The sequence below is a fragment of the Spermophilus citellus genome, assembly GCF_964194105.1.
Source record: "Spermophilus citellus genome assembly, contig: SCAFFOLD_172, whole genome shotgun sequence".
Lineage (NCBI taxonomy): Eukaryota > Metazoa > Chordata > Mammalia > Rodentia > Sciuridae > Spermophilus > Spermophilus citellus.
The window spans coordinates 233,770-258,240 of NW_027672868.1; the positions used below are offsets into that span (position 1 = coordinate 233,770).

General features: G+C 31.9%; 1 protein-coding gene across 1 annotated transcript in view; it reads right to left on the minus strand.

Moving 5' to 3' along the window:
* Positions 1-23,562, minus strand: part of LOC308640504 (zinc finger protein 519-like) — a 38,012-nt gene extending 14,450 nt beyond the window's left edge. Inside the window, exon 1 of the mRNA XM_081312389.1 lies at positions 23,396-23,562. Coding sequence (XP_081168515.1) covers positions 23,396-23,455 — 60 coding nt within the window. The 5' untranslated portion in view covers positions 23,456-23,562. The remainder of the gene's footprint in view (positions 1-23,395) is intronic.
* Between the last annotated feature and the right edge of the window lie 909 nt (positions 23,563-24,471).

The window sequence follows — 24,471 nt, forward strand, 5'->3', positions numbered from 1 at the left end:
AACAAAAGCTGCTTATTACCTATCTCTGAATTTTTTTTTTCCAATCTGACATTCTAGAAATAGCTTCACAGCAATGAAAATTATAGCCACAGATACAACTAAGATCTTACTTAACCTTCAATGATGTTCTTTTTCAGGCTCAAAAAATTACCTTAGTTTGAATACAATTTTATTCGAAATTTGCCTCTATATTTTCTCTTTGGCAAATTTTCTTAATCTTTCAAATATTAGTGATAAATTGCATTTTATAGGTAATAAAAATATTAGACTAAGTGACACATGCTAAATCCACCATCCTATTTATTTAAATATTTAGTTACCACCCCAAACTTGAGGCATTACATTATGTCTTCCAATTAGCATATACTGAGTTTTTCCTTGAAGACGTGTGCACAAACACACTAGGATGTTTTTTTTTTTTTTTTCTAAATCCTTGCTACAGATTATTCTCATTTCAAATTCTGGCCTCTTATACTCAATCTTCCCTACATGAAAAAGAAAAAGGAGGATAAAAATCATATTTCCCTTTCTTTTCAGTTACAGAATCAATAGATCTGAGCAGTAATGTGTTTCTGGGGAGCTGAACCTAACATTTGGGGAAAATAATATTAATATTCCAATATCTGAACTATTTAGATGAAACATATAAAGGATATTCCTGTAATCTCTAGAGTATCTAGAGTATCCAGCTGGTCCAACAAGGTGTTCCATTCCCTGACCACAAGCTGCTGGTCCAGAATAGTAGCTCAAGAAAATAGACAAGTAAAGGTACAAACAAAAGTATAAAAAGCAATAGAAATACACATTTTCTACTTTCTTAATGGATATTGAAAGCAACATATAAAACTGCATATTTAGAATATATGTCCGTAGTTCCTCAAAAACCCTAACCTGAAAAATAAAAACAAAAACAACAACAACAACAAAAAAACCTCTTACTATGTGGTAACCATTCCTAGTTCTGGCTAAAGTGTACAGTCACCTAAAGGGCTCCTTAATTTCCAAAAATAAAAATAAATAAATATTGCATTAAAACAATGTAATCCATATCCCTGGAGAGAAACCCAGGTATGTGTGTCTTTGAAAGATATGAAATAAATTACCATGTGTACTAAAAACAAAAAACTACTACTTTAAATTAACATCTTTTGATAAATGAGTTGCAAAGATATATAAGATATGTGCTCATGACTTTGGCCACCCAATTTCTCAGTATTTTTTGTTTGTGTGTTTTTTTTAGCTATGAAATATACTTGTGATAATCAACTAACAAATAAAAAAATATTATTTTTAAATCAAAGTTCTGGAGATTATTGTTGATAAATGTTTGGTGTTATTCCTTTATGTTTGAGGTGAGTGAGCACATTATGGCAGAAGCCCAAGGCAAACAGAATCACCAGGTGTCAACAATCCCTTTCAAGTACATGCTGTACAATGAACTAAACAATTCCAAATATGATTTATTTTTGCAAAGTTTCCACTAAATAAAACACCCTTGAAAATAAACCTTAACTATATGGACTATTATTGGGCAATTATTCAAACCAGAGTGCCTGTATTATATTATTGATATCCTTTGCATACACTGATCATTGATATTCATTTTGCCAATTCAACTCAGTTAAAAATTACTGGGAATACACCAGGCACAGTTTTAAGTGCCTTGATTATGAACCACATCATTTTATCAAATAATATAATTGGAGAAAATTATTTGAAAAATGTGTTAAGCCATGTGTTGTGCTGCATGCCAATAATCCTAGCAATAAATGTGCCTTATGCTTTTGGATTGCAAGTTCAATGACAGAATTCATGTAGTATGGTGTCATTTCAAAGAAAAAAATATATTCACAAAGTGAATATTTTACCAGGGAATATATATATCTCTACTGGTGTGTGTGTGTGTGTGTGTGTGTGTGTGTGTGTGTGTGTGTATGTGGGTGTGTTTGGTGATACTTACTTCCATCCTCTGTACTGTGGGAAAAAGTGAATAAAAAATAATTTTTACCAAATGGTTGCTGAATTAAATAAATAAATAAAGTTACATCCAAATGTTAGAACATGGATAAATGCTTGAGAATGATAAAATATTAAAATAGAAAGAAAACCAATTTGAGATTTATACCAAATCATAAATTGTTACTAGTATTCGGGGAAACATAATTATTTCAGGAACATAACTTTTAAAATTTTCATTAAAGTATGATGCACATATAAAACCACATAAAGCATTTATTTAAAGATTCAGAAGTTATTCAAAAGTAAACACATTTTGTATCAGCCTTGCTCAGGACAGTCTAAATCAGTTTTTTCATCTACTATCCCAAAGAGCAAAAAGGTTCTTAATAATTAGCATGGGAATGTTTTATTACATAAATGTAAAATGTATCTTAGTAAAGTAAATATTTTACCAGTTACCCAGATTTAATACCTGTGTATTATATGCCATTTTTATTTTTTCTATGTTTCTACCCATTTCACAACATAGGCCAGCCATCCTCCTTGTATATTTGTTTTTTGGTGAGGTCATATGTAAAAATCTTGACTGTCATAGAAATACATTATACAGTTTTAACAAATTAGAATGTTAAAAACCTTCACTGCTTTTAAGCACAGAGTATTTACATCATTGCCCCCCCCGCAAAAATTTTTTTTCTTTTACATGCAACTTTGTTTTCCCCAGAATGATGTTACTGTAATGTATTATAAAAACTATAATTTTATTTTACCTGGCATAATGCAATATAATTTTAAATACAGCTGCTGTAAGAGTCAATAAGCACGTGTGCTTCAGTAAAGTGTTCCTTTATATTGATGACTGATTTTGTATTTTATGGATGCACTACAAATTGTTCATTTCAACATCCAAGAACATTTGAGTTATTTCTTATTTTGGACTATTAGGATGAATGGGGCCATCAATAATTTTAAACAAATAATTATTCCACTCAGCTTATTCTTTCCTAGTATTTCAATGACACTATATTTCATTTTTACTGGTTGCTAAGAAAATTAAAATTTCCATCTTATCATCTCAATTTAATTAGAGCCAATATTATACGAGTTTACTAAATACAAAATAAAAACCTTACCACAGACTGTTTATCTTCATGTTCCCTTTGTGCAAGTACTATAAATGTTTATGTACACATTATACATCCCAAAATACATTGCATAATTTTTGTACAAAATAACCATAGGTTATTATAAAACAAAGAGAAACAAGTGTCAATCTTAAGGTTGCTAATATATGTTAGACATGGTGGTATACATCTATAATTCCAGTGACTTGGGAGGATGAGGCAAGATGATCACAAGGTCAAATAGTGCCTCTGCTACTTAGCAAGGCTCTAAGCCATTCAGCAAAACACTGTCTCTAATAAAAATATAAAAAGGGCATGGGAGCACAGGATTTGTCTCAGTGCTTAAGTGTACCTAGGTTCAATCAATGGTACCAAAAAAAGAGAAGATTTCTAATATATTACAAAATTTAGGCAGTGTGGTAAAACTTTGATGATAATAAAGCACATACAGAATTTAATAGATAATACTGAGAAATTATAAAATGTTATTAGTGACATTTTGGCTGCAATATTAATAGGTATGTAGTTTTTGGTAAATTTTCTTTGCTATGTGCACATATTTCTAAGTAGAGATTTTTAATATCACTATTTATAGGTTGAGATACCATTTAAACAACAGAATATAGTATTCTTATATACTGATTGTTTTATGTTTTACAAGACACTTTTTCTCAGCTTTTTAAAGTTTTCAGGAAAGTGAATTCATAAACGGTTTCAAAGTCACTGAACACTACACAATAAGGAGTATAGAGATTCTTTAATACCCCTGGTAAAAACTCTAAGACACATTAGAGATGAAGAACAGTTCTATGTGACCTTTCTAAATTTAAGTATTCACTCTCAAATTTTCATGTACACAATGACAGCACACTTTAGATAACATTCAGCCAGAAATTCACCACATTAGTCAGAAGCCCAAGTGCATATGTTTTCCTGACTTTTCCATTTTGTCTAATTTTTTTTCTATTTTTACACACTTCATTTATGGTGACCTTGAAAATATCTACTTTTTTAGCTCTGTTATAACTTATTTAGGGAAAAAACAAGATTAAATAGCAAGAGACAAAAGTAAGCTACATGGTATATACCTTACTTTTACCATATTAAAAACATTGGTTTGAATCTCAAAAATCTACAATTCAGAAACAAAACAAACAAAATAAAAGACCATCAAAGAGACACAAATACATCCACTCAGTGAGAGAAGTGAAAGGAACATGAACCAGTAAATTTTCTGTTCTCAATTAAGTAGATGACAGAAGCAATAAAGAATTCCTCCAATTTTTAAAAATAAAAACATTTTCAGGAAGTTTGTGAGAATCAGCCCTACACTTTTGAAAACTGCAAAAATAAAATATATTAAAAAGTACTTTAGAACAAAATATTTTATAAAGAGTAAGTAATGAGAAATTACATAAAAGATAGAGACACATCTGCAGTAAGCAGCAGGTAAGATATTAAATAAATAAATAAATGAAATACTGAAGATTTTGCCTTACCAAGCTCATTCTGTTTCTCAAAATATGCTAGGCAGCTTTCAATTAAACTTGCAAATATATATAAACAACCTGGACAACCAGTATTTATATTTGATACCTACCACTTTAGGAGGATTCAGTTTTGTTACATTGTCAATTAAACTTGCAAAAAAATCCCTAGATTCCTATTGCTACTAAAGAAAATAATCACAAATATAACAGCTTAAAATAATAAAAACTCATTGTTTTGTAGTTATGGATGTTTTTATTATCAGGATAGAGGATTAATAACAAATTTTAGCAAAGACACACTCCTTCAGAAACTCTGGAAGAAAATTGTTCCAGTTTTTAATGGCTATTGTATTTTTTCTGTGGTTACAAATGTTTCCCTTCTCCTAGTAGTGATACAGCCTTCAAAAGAATAAAGAGAGACTATACACACACACACACACACACACACACACACACACAAACACACACACACAGAGCAAGAGAAAATGGTGCTGTCATAACAAATTACAACATTCAAGCCTCATAGAATCTGAGAACTATAGCAATGTAGATGTTAGATCCTCCATTGAGCTTATTTTTATTCTTGCACAGAGTATTTGACAGAATCACAAAAAATAAAATTGCATGCACAGTGGATGAAAGAAGAGAGGGGACACTGATCCAGGAGAATGTAGCAAGACAGGTTAATTATGCACAAAACTGACTATGACAGATTAAAATGTGACATCATACACTGTCTCCAGATGGAGAGCAGAGGACAGAGCTGTGTACAGAGTGGAAATCTTATTTGTTTTTTTCTTGAAACCCTGTAAACCCTCTCAATTACATGGAGCTTTGGATTAGTCCAACTAATACTCTATTTATACTTTCTGCCTGTCCTTTGTCATCCTCTTACAATGAATGTGCATGGTACTTATTTGAATACTGTGAAAAGAGAAACTATATCAGTGACCTATATTACTCATTTTTAAAGACCATTTCCTGTTTATTTTCATAGATTTATGTATGTGATAGCCAATTTTTAATACTCTAGATGAGGAACACTCAGGTATCCAAGCTAAAATATAAAGTTAGAGAAAATACTTGCAAAGTACATATGTAGCAAAAAGTTGATATGACAGAATGAAAGTGGTTTATATTTGTGAGGAAAACAAGGCATACCATAAGAGTATGTTTCAGTCAAAATATTTTGAAATTCACTTAATTAAAGAGGAAATATTAAACCATTATGTAAATTTACAAAAAGGAGTATAATTCATGACTATTGAGACAAGTTTACAAAAAAGCAAATTCACTATTGCATATCAATCAGGAAGGAGAACATGAAATAGAAAGACAAAAAAAAATGACTGAAATTACAAGCCTTGTGGAAAATTGATTTGGTACTGCCTACATTGGTATACCTCAATGAGTCATCAGTTCTACTCTTGGACACCAAAATATTCTAAATTTTCCAAAAGGTTACTGCCACTGCTGTTTTCATCATGAAAATAGACTGCTCTGCCACCATCTTCCACTGTCCAGGTTCTCTACATCAGGGCCCTTGTTACCAAGATTCCCATGAGCCCATGCCCAGTCCCACAACAATGTCAGAGTAAAGCATTAGGAATGTGGCATCCTTGAGATTCAAGGATCTGAATGTGGACACAATAAAAGAAAAAGCAAATTGGAACAAGTAGAAGAAAAAATGGTGAAGGACTAAAAGAATAGATCTAAGGAGGATGAAGAAACTGCTAACTGTGTATTAGATGAGAAAAGAGGTTGATCCCATGGGGAAAAAGACAGGAAATATTGTGGCAGTAGGATACTTACCCCAGTGGCATCATATTTGGACATTCATAAAAACCAGAATGCTGTAATCAAACAAGTATGTAACACACCTGACTTCCTGCTCTTAGAGCTTTACCAGAAATGTCACTCTCATTTTCTTTCAAGACTTCGAATTTACCCCTCTCCAGGCACTGCTCATCCAACTTAAATCTGCTGGTCCTCTACTTCTGAACCTGTTCTGTCTGAGCTCCCTCAGATTGTCTCCAGTAACTCATACCTAATCTTTTTTTTTTCTTCTTTTTCTTCAAACCATCCTGCCAATCCTTAAACTCAGGTAACCTCTCATAACTGAGCTCTTCATGCTCCATCCCTGACATTTTGAGCTACCCCTCTTTTATATGACTCCTGGATCACCCTCCTGTTTGCTCCACCACAAAAGCTTCAGGCATAATTGGTGTAAGATTTTGTTTCCTACACAAAGAGATACATATTTACTCATTTCTTGTACAATTAATAAAAAATAAATGGTCCCAGTTGTTTTTTGTTTGTTTGTTTGTTTAAAGCAAAATACTTTAAAATAACTAGTTGAAACAAAATTTGAAGTTACCACTAGGGTGACTGGAGTGTATAGTGAAAGCAAGAGGACAAGAAGCTGTTCTATGTAGCATCATTAATGTTCTATTTCTTAATAGAAATAGTAGTCACATAGTATGTTCCACTTATAATAATTCATTGATCGGTAGAGTGTGATGCTGATCAAATATTTGCTTTGTTAAATATAATCAAATTAATTTCATATAAGTTGGTGGGGAAGAGAATAAGGGAGACAAAAAAAATAGGGTACTAGAAATTACACTATTAAATGATTAATTCAAAATAAAAGTAAGAATTCATTCACTAAATATCAGTCTCAATACTTTGAGAAAGACAATTTTTATAGGTAGAGAGTATAGGGAAAATACTAACAAAGGAGTAATACTTGAACATATTAACAGTGATAATAGCATAGAAAGTATCAGTAATTCCAAATGTTGCATTGAGAACACAACTAAAATTTAAAAAGTTCTGGTAATTTTTATAAGTAAAATTTTTATATTATTTATATATTATATACTTGTAAAATGTATGGTATGTATAATGATGCCTCATTTAATTATGTGGATACATTATAGAAAATGCACGATAAGGTGATTCTGTTATTTTACTAATGATGCAGGGTACTTACATAATTCTACATGGTATATACCACTACACACCTAGGTTATAATTTAGCCATTAGAGTACATAAGGTCCATCATTGATGAAAACATTGTGCTACATATAACTATTGAATTTAACATTATACCAATCAATATAGATATCATGATGAGGTGAGTTATTAGCCCTGTGGAACTAAAGACAGAATACTTCAGAAGACTCTGGCCATTTAGACAATGATATAACACAGAAGCAGAACGACCATAAAAAAGAAAAAAAAAAGAAAAGAAACTTTCCAAAAAAATCTGCTTAAACAATGGAGTATCTGCATAGCAAAAAAATGCCATTGTATCATTTCCTGGTATTACTTACTAAATCATTCACTGGTAAAATTTACCTTAATATAAAAGAAAAATATAAGATATGCCAAAGTTTTTACAAGAAAGAAATTTATACAGTGTACATAATGGTTGGTGATTGTAATACCAGCTACTTGGAAGAAAGAGAAAAAATTATTGCAAATTAAGATCAGCTTAAGCATCTTAGTGAGATGCTTACTCAAAATAAACTTTAGAAATGGCTGTGAATATGTCTGAGTAGTATGACACACCTTTTTTTTAATCATGAAGTATAATAAAATAATAATAACATTAAGAGACAGAAATATGGTTGTTTATTTTCAAAGTTAAATGATACATTTATTCATTTATTTATTTATTTATTTATTTTGAGAGAGAGAGAGAGAATTTTTTAAATATTTATTTTTCAGTTTTCAGAGGACAAAACATCTTTATTTTATTTTTTTTTTATGTGGTGCTAGGGATCAAACCAAGCACCCCGCAGATGCCAGGTGAGTGTGCTATGGCTTGAGCCACATCCCCAGCCCCTAAATGATACCTTTATAACAAAACAGGAAAATACTTAAATGCAAATCATATTTATAATATGATACCATTAAAGGGTACAAACTGAAGTAACAAATTTGGGAAAAAACTAATTGACTCACATTTGACAAAATGTATGCCTCACATAAGAAAAAGGAGTAACAGAAGCTAGGACAAGAGGATCCCAAGCCTTAGCAACACATCCAAGCCCATAAGCAAATTAGAGACCCTGTCTAAAACTTAAAAAATAAAATAAAAGTATTAGGGGATGTTGCACAGTAGTTAAGAATCCCTGATTTTAAAACTGGGCACCAAAATAGTAAACAAAAATTAAAAGAATATCAAACACAGAGACTCCAAAATAAAGAAAGTAAGAACTATGATTGGTGGCAGATTTTTATACTCCGAGCAGCTCAGGATACTCACGAAAGAGAATTGTGAGTCCAAACCCAGTCTCAGAAGTTTAGTAAGGGGGGCTGGGGATGTGGCTCAAGCAGTAGCACGCTCGCCTGGCATGCGTGCGGCCAGGGTTCGATCCTCAGCACCACGTATAAACAAAGATGTTGTGTCCGCCGATAATTAAAAAATAAATAAATAAATATTAAAATTCTCCCTCTCTTTAAAAAAAAAGAAGTTTAGTAAGGGCCTAAGCAATCAAATGAGACCATGTATCAGAGGAAAATATTTTTTAAAGTCTAGGATGTTGTTCAGGGGTTAAGTGCCTCTGAATTCAATCCTGGGTGCCAATAAAAGGAAGGGAAGAGACTTCAATAGCCACCTTTTAAAAGGAAACACAGTGTCCAATAAATATAAAATAGCTCAATAGCTTTAGAAATTTGAAAATGGCAATTAAAATCATATCTGTGGCACAAAAATTAAATAGTATAAGTAAAAAAATGGAGCAAGTAAATTCTCAGGAACTAAAGAGAGAGTAAAAATTGTTATTTCTTTTAAGAAATGGCTATTGAAAATACATGTCTATTCCCCAGCAGAAGCATATGCTTATTAAAATTACTGCATATCTGAACCAAGATAACATATAAGGATATGGCCGTATTGGTCCAAACAGCTGAAATTCAGGACATTGAGAAAAGGCAATGTACATTGAGAAAGATATAAAAAGAATAGGGTTCGAAAGGCAAAGGGAATACAGTGAGAAAAATGATTTTCAAAACCCATTTTCATCATAATATATCCAGTTTGACAAATATGGGAGTCATTACATAATTTTATGTAGGTGTTAAATACATGTGATATTTTGCATTTATGCATGTATAAAAATATTTAGAGTTTGAGAAAATAAAAATATACAAAAGAACATAAAAGACTTTATCATACACATCATTGTGTACATGATAAAACTCATCATTACCAAGATGTAAAATTGCCCCTAAATCTACAATATCATTTCATTAAAATATTAGCATATTTTACTTTTAATGAGAGAAGTGACCAGAGAAAAAATTCTAAAATTCATCTGGAATGTTATATGTTATATATGAAATCAGCAACCCCCAAATTCTGAATTTAAAGAAGAGCTTATTTTACAATAATAAAAAACAAAATCCACAGATGAATGCATATGTATGTATAACTTTATGTATACTTAATAGGAATTGAAAGGTCAACATAAATCTAAACACCTGAAGAACAACATCACATGTGAATGGTTGACATGGCCAACCTGAAGAAAGATCAACTTGGGGGCACAATTCACTGGCATAGTTTGTGTAAAATCTGCAAAACACAGGGTTACAATAATAGCCCAATGATAAAAGGCATACATTAAGTGAGGGAAATGTTGGGAATATAAATAAGTAGTAGATCCTGACTCACTTTCCATTAATGAATACATTAAGTGGAAATATTATATTTCAAGTTCCTCTTAGGCAAAGTAAAAAAATGAGTTGAAAGATTTGTATAAACTGTACAACTTGGAAAATGTCTACACTTTGATGATTTTAAAAAGCTATGGTAGGCTTGGATCTCAGCCCAGCCTTAGGCAATGTGCTATGTAATTGGACCAGAATTACCAACAGCTAGTGAAACCCCAAGAAGAGGAAGATTGGGACCATATGTATATAACACCCTGCCTCTAAAGTGTTTTCTGTGCTTTAGATCTTAATTTTGCTTGTGCTGAAGAAGGATCCTCACATTAATACTACTAAGAATACAGAAAAAAATGATAGTTATCTATGTTCTTGCAAGGGTATCCATGGGCTTAAGACCCTGGGATTGGGACAGAGAAGTTAAATCACAAATAACTTGGTTTATGCATTTATGGGTGTTCAGCACACAAAGAGCTCCAGTCTTCAGCTTGCCCTTCTAAAAATTCCATGACAGCCAATTTTTCCCAGCAGGAAATTTTTTTTTTTTTACTGACTGATGTAATATCTCAACATCTTCCATTCAATGGAAGAAACTAGTTACCTCACATATAAGAAAATACTCTAGAGAAAGAAAAGTAGGAGGCTTAGGCAGAGGACCCCAAATAAAAAGCCATTCCATATGCTCAAGTTCTGGGAATGAAGATTACTGATCATATGCAAATCTCCTCTAGATCACAAAATATTTGTTTACTATTGATTTGCAAGCATCTAAATGGGCTTCTAAAATCCCAAGCAGTAGTTCAGATAAGAGGTTATAAAGCACATATATTTGTTAATTCCCAGAAAAGGTTTCCACACACTCTCTCTGTGGATACTTGACAAACTGGACTCTACAATCTTCCCTGACATATTTGATAAACAAGTCAAATAGTGGACACTTGTATACTGAACACAGGTGTTAGAGTAGCTTTCATCACCAGTCACAGTTGCACATGTCTGTAATCTCGGCAGCTTGGAAAGTTGAGGCAGGAGGGCCTCGAGTTCAATGCCCAGACTCAGAAAAAGTGAGGCACTAAGCAACTCAGTTAGATGCTGTCTCTAAATAAAACACAAAATAGGGCTGGGGATGTGCCTCTGAGTTAAATCCCAAGTGCCTACCCCCCCAAAAAGAGAATAGTTTTGTTAATAATCTAATACCAAACAAAGAGTCAAGAAACTATGAATATGAAAAAAAAGAAAACACACTCTGTTGGTGAAAATGTAAATTTTATAAAGTCATTTGTGAAAATAATGTAAACTCCTTGAACTATTTAAAACATAAATAACATATAACATGGTTAAATTAATTAAATTCAAGGAGTTAAAATGAGTAAGTAAAAGAAATGACTGCATGCCCATTATCATGTAGCAGTATTGCCAATAGTCAAAGAAAACAAAAAGACTTAAGTGAAGGGTGTCTCAGGAGATTTATTTCAGGTGCAGGGCATCCAACTACTCTCCAGATAATATCCACACAATATTTTAGAGTGCTTCTCCCTTTCCAGTGTACAGATACAGTCGCAATACCCTGCACAGTAACTATTGCCTGGCTTTCAGGGTGACTTGCATTCTCCCAATAGATTTTTTATTATCTAGGTGGAAGCAGAACCTCAGTCTCCTGAGCACTGTGAAGAAAGCCGAGAAATGAATCTGAAAGAATGACAAGCTCCAGAAATTAAAACTCAATCAGATAGTGTAATTCATACTTTTTGTACTTATCATATGTTGGATTAAACAATTATCACCCAAAAGCACCTGATTGGAAGCTGCTGCTCTCCTAGTCTGAATCCATTGAGCCTACTATCTAATAACAGTAGATGGCATCAACTTCAGGAATGAATGAGGCCAGAATTAGTCAAGATAGGCATGCTCTTGTGTGCATTTACTTCATTTTTTAAAGGTGATTATAATTGAGTACAGACAGCAGCTTTTTTAAAAGGCAAATTTATCCAAATGTGATGGAGTCTAGCCTGTCAATAGGATATTTACATTAAGCCTTTTATATAGGATAATATCAATGTATGAATTAAATGCATACATATTGTTAATTACTGAAAACTATATAATGGACAATAATTTTTTTTTATTTAATTCTCTTGATCTATTTTCTATAAAGGGCAGTTAGAGCTCTCAAATAGGAAGCACTCCCCTAATCTCCAACTACAAATAATATGTTAGGCACAGGTGTAGATTTAACTATTTTAGTATATAAAATAAAAAAGACATAGTTGAAATTTATTTTAATCAGAAAACTTAATAAGTCAAGAGTATTATTATTATTATGAGACAAATATAAAATTACTAAAAAAGAATATATATGTATTTAGAACTCCATCCTCACAACTCCTTCAATTTTAATGCTCTAGGTCAACTTAAATCATAATGATCACATTCCATTTTGAGAATATGGCTTCTCTGTCCCTGGGGAATCAAAGGGCCTGGACCCCAGCATTCCATACAAGAGATATGAGAATACACTTTCTAATAAATACTTTTCCACAAAACCAAACAGCAGTAGTGGCACTGCCCTAAGAAAGAGAAGGAAGACCAAAAGACAAGGTCTAAAAGATAATGATTTTTTTTTTCTATTTGACACTGGGAACAGACTCATTCCCATTTCAGATGTCAGATAGTAAAACAGAGAGTTCCAAGAGTTGGATGTCTCATTTTGGTATATCTTTTCACAGCCTTGACTCTAAAATTTAAATATATTAAAGACAAACATCTTATTTTGTAACTTAGCCTTTGACCTAATGCCTACCTAGGCTGTGATATTGTTTCCTCAGTTTGTATAAGGTACTGTGACAGTTTTTGCATCAATCTGATGTATACATGTTTGCATAAGCTAATAGCACCTCAATAATGGTGCAGGCTTAACTTAGGGAAAAAAGGAAAACAGTACCAATAAGGCAACTGCTGTTTTCCACAGAATTTTCTCCAAGTATGTGATAGAATCTTGGTTTCCAATTATAAATGGTGAATGAGTCACTCTAGAGCTTATTAGATTATGATTGCACTGCTTTATTAATTCAAGCTGGGCTTATCTGGGTTTTTCTGGTAGAAAAAGTTAGCTGATGGCTGGTGAACTTCAGAGGGTTACCTATCATCCTCACAAGCAGCACCTTGATTTTCTGCTTTGATAATTCCTCCACTAATGTAGGCTTGTTATTTTGGACACAACAGGATTTGAAAAGTAAAATCAAAGAAATCAAGATCTTCTGAGTGTAGGTACTATACTATTCACTTTCATCTTTACTGGTTCCTATGAGCCACAATAAATAACAAAATGCAAAAAACAGTGGTGCCTGAACATAATACAAGTGTCTCAGGAGAATGTGGCAGGAGAATTCTTAAAAACATTTAAACTCAGCCTCAGCAATGTTGAGGAAGTAAGAAATTCAGTGAGACCCTGTCTATAATAAAATACAAAATAGGGCTGGTGATGTGACTCAGTAGCCAAGTGCCACTGACATCAATTCCAGGTACTCCACCCCCACTCCAATAAAAAAAAAGAAAGAAAAAATAAATAAATATTAGATAGACTTAGGAATAGACTCTGCATTTTAACAGGTAAAGATGAAAAACACAATACGTAGTTTATAAAGGCAGGAAATAAGGAAAAATTGCTGATATCAAGCACTCTATATCTTCAACCCTATTTTATACATGAAGCTTATATAATGGTTTGAAAGAAAAAAAAAATGTGTTTGTATATCCACAGCTATTAAGCAGACCAGGTAGAATTCAGATTCAAGTATGCATGACTCCAAATCCCGAAGATTTCCACTAAACCACATACTACATGCAAATTTGCTTACTCTCTGAGGTTTTGTACAGAGACATACCAAAAAGAGCAGGATCTGTATCCATATTATGTACATCACCAGTGGGGAAAATATACTCAAGAGTGTTCTTCTGAGCCTTCTAAAGAGAACTTGGAATAATTTTGAGTAATGGCTGATGTCTCAATTTAAAAAAAAAAATCAATAATCAACAATATATTCTTAATTTCTTACCATGTGAGAAACATGAAAATGCTACAATGCATCCCACAGGCATGGCATTAAAATATTCTATGGAAATTTTAGAAAAAGAATACATAATCTGTGTCCCAAAAGTGCTAAAAATGAAAATTTAAAAGCCCATGAAAGAGTGTAGAAGAACACAGCACTTTTAAACAAGATACCACAGAATACACTAGAATTTCCTGATGAGATTATTATCTGTGACTTTCTATATGAGAACATAAAGCTACATGGAACTTGTGTCAATGCAAAAGGATTTCAAATAGACATAATTTGGAAATGCATTCCATCATTATGATATATATGCATTGATAGAGCACTATTTTAAATTTAATTGCAAGAATTATTTTAAATATAATAAGAGAAATCCATATATGAGTTAAGAGTAAAAAAATAAATAGAAATAAAGAGAAAACAAATAATAATTTAAATAAAAATCAATTCTAAGAGAAACCTGAAGTACATAAACCCCCCTCCTCTGTCACAAGAGTAATCCCTGGTATACAGATAAAAATTCAGTTCAAGCTATTAACTAAAGAGGCCACATTTATCCTAAAGTTTTCTGATTATTAACACTTCTGTTAATAAGTGAGAATGATTTTCAATAATGCAAGTTAAAATATTTTACCTTTATAAAATACAAAAACTAACAAAACATGGTGGCACATATCTAAAATCCCAGTGGCTCAAGAGGTAGAGGTAGAAAAATAATAAATTCAAAGATAGCATCAGCAACTTAGTGAGGCTCTAAGCAACTTTGAGGGGTTCTGTGTCTAAATAAATATGAAAAAAGTATGGAGATGTGGATTAATGGTGAAATGCTTCTGGTTCAATCCAAGGTAAAAAAAAAAAAGTGTTTTTTTTTTTTTCTAAAAATGTTGTACTACAATTTTTTTCACTAGTTGTTCTTGTTAATGTCTCATGAAATTATGTAAAAATGGTCTGTCTTTACATATTTTATCTTACTGACATTGACATATCCTATTACCTTAATCATTATAATTATTTGAATATTCAGGTAGTATATATATATAAGTAAGATTGAACAACAAAACAATGGAAGAAAACTAGAAGTCTATAAGTAAACTCCATACCTCTGGTCAATTTAATTTTGACAATTGTGTCAGAAAAATTAAATGAAGAATAAGTAGTCTCTTCTTTAATGTGGATTGATATAAATGCATGTTTATGTTTTAAGTAATGTTATTGGATTTTACATGAGATTATGTACAGTATTTAACATAAAATGTGTTTTACACTAGAATATAAAAATTAAAAGTATAAAAATTAAGAAGAAAACAATTACATATTTATAAATCAGATTCAGCTGTGGAGTCTTCATTAAGTTTCCAAAGTAAGAATACGAAATAAGAAATTGGAATTGAAAAAACTTCTGTACAAAAAATAACCTCACCATGAAAGTGAAGACATAATTATCAAGTTTTCCTTTTTGTTTTCAAAGAACTATCTTTTCCAAGTTTTTAGTCTTGGCTAGAGGGCAGTCTTTCCTCCTTATTGAGAGGCTGATTGAGCCCAGAGCCCAAATAATTACCTTTTTAGGCTCTCATACTCCAGTGCCAAAAGGCACCCTTCATAATTACCCAACAATAATGGACTAAACCATTGAAAAAAATGTTATACATCCCAGAGACTCCAAAATTTTTAAGCTGTTAAGTCAATGAAAATTCCTAAAATCTAGATGACTTCATAGTACATAGTATATAGTACAGAGTACATAGAATTGCTACCACAGTTCTAATATGTCTTTGTTATACCATTCAATGAACAACTATGTTTTATTTTTGACATTTTTTTTTCTTCCTTTTGCCTATCCAAAGCAACTGTTTTATATTATTTAAACAAAAATTATAAATATTTGCAAAAATACACTAAAATAAAACAATATGGAAAAGAAAAAAAATGTAAATATGAAGAATATTGAAAATTCCATGCCACTCTGATATGATACAAAAGTAAAATTACATTGATGGTTTATTGATAAAATAAAGAATTACTAGATGAAGAAGCATTTATTTCTGAAATATACCAAAAGTAACTGGAAATGTATTGAGACTGTCATTCATATAGAAATATTTATTACTGAACTATTCATAAGAACCAATATGTAGGGTTGGGGATGTGGCTCAAGAGGTAGTGCACTCGCATGGCTTGCGTGCGGCCTGGGTTCGATCATCAGCACCACATACCAACAAAGATGTTGTGTCCACCGATAACTAAAAAATAAATATTAAAAAAAAATTCTCTCTCTCTCTCTAAAAAAAAAAAAAGAACCAATATGTAAAATCAATGCAAGGTAAATAGATAAATGAAAACATGTAAATCCTCACAGTAGACTGTTACTCAGGAATATTATATTTGTGTTGCTAGAAATTGAACTCTGGGCCTCCTCACACAGGCTAGGAAAGCATTCTACCTCTGAGTTATTATCCCAGCCATATTGAGCAAGTATGATTCATGAGAGCACTAAATGTTACAATGAATGTGTACATGGAAACCTTAAGCTAATTGAAAGTAAGCAGAGAAACTGTAATGTGATTTACAATTAATATTATATTTCATTTTTTGCACAAGTAAATTCATAAATCCAAAACACATATAAGTCATTGCCTAGAGCTCTGTGAAAAATAAAAAAGGAAAAAATGCTAGTGGGCACTAATTTTTTATTTCATCTAAAATAGTTTCTGAAACTAAATGCTGGGAAAGGTAAACATGTGAATATACTAAATGATAAAGAATTACACCTGAAAATATTTATAAAGTTAATTTTAAGTTCACATGTGCTTTCTGGAATGAAAAGATAAATCATTTATGGAATTCATAAAGCAGCCAAAATTAAAGCCTGTAAAATAGGGAAAGAAAAATGTAACTTATTACTGTTAATAAAACACTGAGTTTTTATTATGAGATCCACTTACATTTATGTGAATATGCTGTGACTTTTTAAATTTTCATTTTACTTTATAATTTGTAATAAGTATATAAGAAAACTATGTCTATACATCAACCACTATTGTAAAGTTGTCAAGTTTTTAATATTCTTATATGAAATAAAATTCATTTTTTTGTGAGTGTGTGTGTGCATGCATCAAAGGAGATCAAACCCAAGATCTTGCACAAGCATGGCAGGTGTTTGACTGTTTTGCCACAAGCTATGTAAAATGTATATTTTTATTCTTGGTTCTCTCTCTCTCTCTCTCTCTCTCTCTCTCTCTCTCTCTCTCTCTCCCCCTTTCTTTCTGTCTCTCTTTGTCTCTCTCTTGGCCCCTCACTCTCTATCTTTCTCTCATTCTCTCTGTTTTGTATTTTTGGACACAGATGGCACCCTGGCGTCATTTACCACTGAAGTACATCCCTAGTACTTTTGATTTTTTTGGCAGAAAGTTTTTCTAAGTGTATTAGGCTGGCTTCTAATTCATAATTCTCCTGCCTCAGCCCTCAGTCCTGGCATTACAGGCATGTCTTGCTATATCTGTCTATTTATCTCTTTTTGAAAAGATATCTAATGCCAATTTTCAACTGTATTATATATATTTCTTATTGCAAAAATGAACATTCATTATGTTCTAATTAATATTCTGCTAATACTCTATTGATTGTTGTTGCTATTTTATGAGTGAATAAAAATTTTACATGATTAACTAGTATCTTCTAATACTTCACATATATTCTTTCTTGTATTGCCCATTTATTTTATGTAGAATATAAACTTGATCTCCCTGATGATTAGTATGCTCAGTCTCACACAATCCTCAGTTTTCTGGGCTCCTCAGGCTCCTCACTCCTGCTTTTGCTCTAGTTCAGTGTCGGCAATCTCTCTTACCTATGCTCTTGCATATGTCATGGGTCTTACTCTAACATAGCAAGGAACAAGTCTGCATTAAAACAAACAAAAATCATCTATAACTCATAGCCATGTTTTCAGAGAGAAGAATCTATGCATAGGGACAGTCAGATTTATGAAAAAGGAGTCACAAGGCATTTACTAAAAGACAAAATGAAACCCGAGAAATAAAATCCTGAGCATAAAGTTTCCTGACACGTTATTTAGACATAAGTTATATGAGTAATTCACAAAGATGCAAATTACACAATTTATCATACATTGGTAAAACTGTCAATTTTGGAGGCTGAGGCCAGAGGATTACAAATACAAAGCCAACTAAGCAAGGTCATTCTATTTCCAATTGTGCTCTCTTAAAATCTAATAACTGTAGGGGGCAGTGGAACACTACTGTAATCACAGAAATGATGAAGGTTGAGTCAGGAGGATTGCAATTTGGAGTCCAACTTCAACAACTTACTGAGATCCTATGCAACATAGAGAAACCCTATCTTAAAATTGAAAATACTCAGGCTGTAACTCATTGGTAAAGTGTCAATGGGGTCAATCACCAAAACCCCTAAAATAACTAACACCTGAAATTTACTAAAAATTAATTAATTATCTAATACTTCTTTAAATTACAAAATTAGCACTTTGGTGAAACAAATCTGGCCTACAAGTTTTATAGTCTCTAATTTCTACTTGAAGGAGATAACTAACAGTTGCCAATCAAAGGAACATGATATATATTGTAAATAACTGATGAACTGTAATATCCTGAGACCAGGACATATACATTACTTTTAGTTCATTATCCAGTTTCATAAAACCTAATTATAATAGTATGGGTTTAATAACCAGATTTATTAACAAATATTAATTTGGTAATAAAATAAAAAAAACAAATGTGAAGTACGTATCTTGTTGTGGATGGACTTTTATTTTTTATTTATTTATGTATATGTGATTCTTAGAATTGAACCCAGTACCTCAAACTTGCTCAGCAAGCACCAGGCATGACGGTGTACATCTATAATTTTAGTAAGTTGTGATGGTGAGGCCAACCAAATAAGTACAAGATTCCTTGTTATGATGGTGAAATTCTGTAATACCAGTAGCTCAGAAAGAAAATCAGGTAATTCTCAAGGTTAAAGGCAACCTCAGAAATTTAAGCAAAAAAAAAGTTTTTCAAGTAACTCAGTGGTTAAGTTCCTCTGGGTTTAATTCCTGATACTAATGAAAGTACAAAACTAATTGGGCAACTTAGGCAGAGATGATTTTGCTCAATTATAGAGAACTGCTAGATTTTATCCCCAGTACAAATAAGGACAAAAATAAAAAGAATAAAATAAAGAGCCATACATTTACTTAAGTCAATTCCACAGTAAAATTAAAAATTAATTAATTAATTAATAAGTGCCTTTTGAGGACTGATTTCCATTTGTGAATAACTAATGTGGCACTAAGTACATGCTAGACTAGAAGATACACATCCTGAAACTTTTGGTTGCACTCTGAAAAAAAAATGCAAATTAGTAGAATTAAACAAGGATTTTTGTACCAAGCCAAATGTATGTGTGTGGGTGATGAAAAAAAAAATGTTAAACAATTCAGTCTGAAGACACTCTCTATTATTACATGTTTTTCTTTAGAAACCTCAAAATGTGTCAAACAATATAAAGAAGAATATTAATAATGCTTACCACATAGTGAGAGGGTTTTTTTTTTTAATTTTTCAGGTTAGGGTTTTTGAGGAACTAGGGACATATATTCTAAATATGCAGTTTTATACATTGCTCTCAATATCCATTAAGAAACTAGAAAATGTGTATTTCTATTGCCTTTTATACTTTTTTTTGTACCTCTAATTGTCTATTTTCTTGAGCTACTTTTCTGGACCAGTAATTATAAATAGTTGGAAATTTTCTCCTGTTCACTTGTTCTGCTGGGCTAAGTTTTCATGAATATCTTCATGCTGTTATGCTAAAGGTCTCTCAAAATATTATATTTTAATGAATGTACACTGAGTAAATTATGAGCTGTTTCTAATGGACACATTGTGGTAACATATTAATTACTAAAACAACTCACAATCACCTATGAAGTAGTCACACTACTATTTTCTTTATAGGCTTATCAGATGTGATGATAACCTGAATAAATACAATTAAATATTTATTTTTGAATGAAACTAAATTTTTTCATTGGCCTACTCATCATAAAATGACAAATTTGAGTACAAACAATAAAAAGTGTGTCTGAAACTAGCTACATTGGGGTCATATAAGATTGGAGAAATATGAGCTTATTTATTTTTAGTTACTACATAGCTAAAAAAATATTAAATGTTGTAAAACACTGTCAATAACATGACATTAACATGATATATATTTAATTTTGTAAGTGCAACAGAAAAATTACAGAGAAACATTACCCCCCCCAAAAAATTTGCTACCACAATAATAGTTGAATAATGAATGGAAATATATTTCTGTAAGTGCAACATAGTTGTATTTGCAAGTTTTAAATGACATCAAATTAAAACATGCAAGATCTAGCTGGGTAAGGTGGCTTAAGCCTAGAATTCCAGTAGCACTGGAGACTGAGGATGGAGGATTTCAAATTCAAAGCTATCCTCAGCAACAAGGCACTAAGAAAATTTGTGAGGCCCTGCCACTGAATCAAATACAAAATAGGTCTGGGTATGAGGCTCAGTACTCCAGTAGCCCTGAGTTTAGTTTCTAGTTATCCCCACCACCAATCAGACACTTTGATGGGAAACTTTGAAGAAACCAATATCAATGAGGTAGAAAAGTAGAGAATGGGATCATAAAATTGATCAAACTACATTCACTTGATGAAACAAATGATAGGGAACTAGTCAACAAATTGACCAAGTTTAAATTGAGTAGGTTAAAAAGCTGAAAATAAAACAGCCAATCTCCAAAATATAAAACTAGAATGATCAGAATATATATATATATATATATATATATATATATATATATATATATATATATATATATATATAACAGTAGAAAACCTCCTTTTGTGAAAATCAGTTTTTTTAGTTCCAAATAATAAAATGAATCCCTATTAGGTTCATAAGAAAATAATAGTTAAAGCAGAACTTATCAGAAGTAACTAAAAGCAAAGAGAACATGTGAGTATCTAACATGAAGAGAATGGTTTAGCAAAGAACACTAATAAGTTACATCACAAAGAAACAGGTATTTCTCTCTCTCTCTCTCTCTCTCTCTCTCTCTCTCTCTCTCTCTCTCATGCTAGGGATTGAACCTAGGGCCTTATGCATGCAAGGCAAGCACTCTACCAACTGAGCTATATCCTCACACTGGAAACTAGTACTGAAAAATGAATCACAAATAAAGTTACATACTATTCAGAAATTTAACGTTGCTTTATCATCCTGTTTCTTACACTCAGAAAAGGCAGGGAAGTTTCAATCATGTTTTATAGCAACTTTGTTCAATGTTCTCTTAATTCCTACTTAATTCTGATCACATTATTATCGGGGAAATTTGAATACATAGATTTAATTTTCAGTAATTTCTGATTTTTAATATGGCTAAAAAATTAAGTCACTTATTGGAATGAAATAACCAGAAATTATTTTTTACAATTATGGATTATTTAAATACAAGACTTTCACAGTGTGAATGACTGTGAGTATATAAATTTTTATCAAATTGATGAAATAGCCATACTTCCTATAAAAGTCTCAGAGAAAATTATTTCTTGCATTTTCTCAAATCTTATAGCTTCTAGTGTTCTTTAGCTTGTGACCAAAAATACTTCTCTTTTGAGTTTGTGGAATACAGAAGATAGATAAGCCTTCTCACAGGGAAGATGATAGTAAAACAGCAGGAAACTACCCTCAATTCCCACAGGGTCTGAGAACCATATTATATGATATGGAAGACCCTCCTATAGACTGACTATTCCAAACATTGTTTGCAAAGATAGAAGAAAAGTCAGTTCATTGAACAAAATGAGTGAAGTGGGTTTGTGCCTCTGCAGATCAGAATAAGTTGTAAAAAAGCAACAAAATTGAGTTCATGACTGGGCATTACAAGACTTAGCTGACAAAATCCTGAAAACAACAACAACAACAACAAAAAATTCAGAAAGCACTTTACCCACTTAAGCTTATTTGAAAGAATCAAATTCAGATGAACAGCAGAGGAAAGAGGCATAACCAAAGTGATATAACAGTATCTATTTTTATTAAATTTTTATTATTATTCCTTACAATTATAGAGTTATGTATCACCTCGATTACTACTTTCTTCATCTTTTAGGTGTTATCATTACCTTGTACATACAACTCATGCTGTTATAATTACCTTGTACATACAACTCATGTACACTGAACTTACCCTTGCATTTATGAGCTTATCATCTATCCTTTTTTCTCTGTGTAACTGTATATGTATGTGTATATTTTTATCTAACATTTCCAGGATTCTGCCATTAAAATTTCTTTGATACCATCTCCATGAAATGCATTTTTGTCACTTCAGTTCAGTACACCTAAATGTTCTATTCCATGTAGTTGGGAAAGATGGGGCTATTGCAAGGTCTTTCTTATTTTACTAATTATCCACTAGAATTAAAGTTCAACCTTGGTTCCTTCAGAGGATTTAATTCTCATTCACCTTTCTTATATATAGTGTTTTATTTTTTATGCAAGCAGCAATAACTGTATTTAAAAGGTGACTAAAAGATTCTGATATGGACATGGTGCTTTAGAGGTCCCCAAATCCCTAGGGTAGTGTTCTGACACCACCTTACCACTGAAGCAACTTGATTACATTCCATGTTGGACACTGGTACTATGCTTCACTGAAAGTGATTCATTAGTTATGAATATTGTTCTATTTCTGCTCTCAATACTCTTGGAAATGTTGGGATTCATGATAGGTTTAGAATCATAATTTTCAACACACTTATCATAGATGAATTTGATAACAAGAGACCACACATATCTAAGAAGAAGAAAGAAGAGAAAGAAGACCATTTATCAATCCTAAAGAGGTAACAGAATAAACTCTGGGAATAAAATAGTAGTCTCTAATAACTTTGTTTCAAAAAATATTTTAGATGGTAATATATTACTGCATTAGAAAAGAGTGATGTAAATGCAATTTCAATTATTAGAGTTGTGACTGATTATTTTAAAGAGAGTATCAAAAGCTATATGCAGTGGTGCATGCCTGTAATTCTGGAGTCTTCTGAGGTTGTGGGTGAAAGATCACAAGTTCAAAGCCAGCCATCCTCAGCAACTTAGTGAGGCTCTAAGAAACTCTACAAAACCCTTTTTCTATATAAAATATTTTATAAAGGGCTGAGGATGTTTCTTAGCAGAAAACCATTCCTGGGTTCAATCTGTAATATGAAAGAGAGAGAGAGAGAGAGAGAGAGAGAGAGAGAGAGAGAGAGAGAGAGAGGTGGGGGGGTAATCAGTGAAACATTCAGGGTCGAGGATTTAAACAATTTAAAAACAATAGTGGGTTTGTTGATGAAAACTCATCTATATTAAATGCTGCATTCAGAAATTAGTATGTTCTCAAACATATACAAGTGAGAGAGGAGTCCTATTTTAAGGTATAAATAGGAACAAAGAAAAGATTTGACACATCTTTTAATTGACCCAGATTCCCACTTTAGTTTGTGATTGGAATTATGCTTAGGAGATAGATCCTTAAGCTGTTTAAAATAATGTTTTTATCAAGTATTTATAAAACAAGATTAAGATGTAATATAAATCAGGCTTGGCAAAGGGGAAATTGTTCAAATAATAAGTATATACATAAACACACAAACCAATATTAGAGAAGTTAACATTTGAGATATTTATGTCATTATATAATCACTAGTAATGACAAGAAAAAGTGAGTAAATGAAGAAACATTCATTCATTCATTCAATTATTTGTTTAACTAAAAATTACAAAGATGTAATGTGACTGCAATTGCAAAAGAGAGCTTGTAGCCTTGAAAAAGTGTAAAGGTACTTTGATATGGTGTTCTACTACTTACTGAGGCATACCTCATGAACTGTCAATTCCACTTATAGATGGGAAGAGTTAAAAACAGAACCCACTCAACTGGCTCTCTCACTTGAGAATAGTGCAACAGTTACCTTTTTCTTTCTTCCCAAATTTTATTTCTGCTTCCAAAAACACTACGCCTCTAACCTCATGATGCCATTGTAGACTTGTTGCATCTGAAACCTTCTGCTGCTCAAGTTTTTTTTTTTCATTGATCTTTTTCTCCCTACCCCCATATAT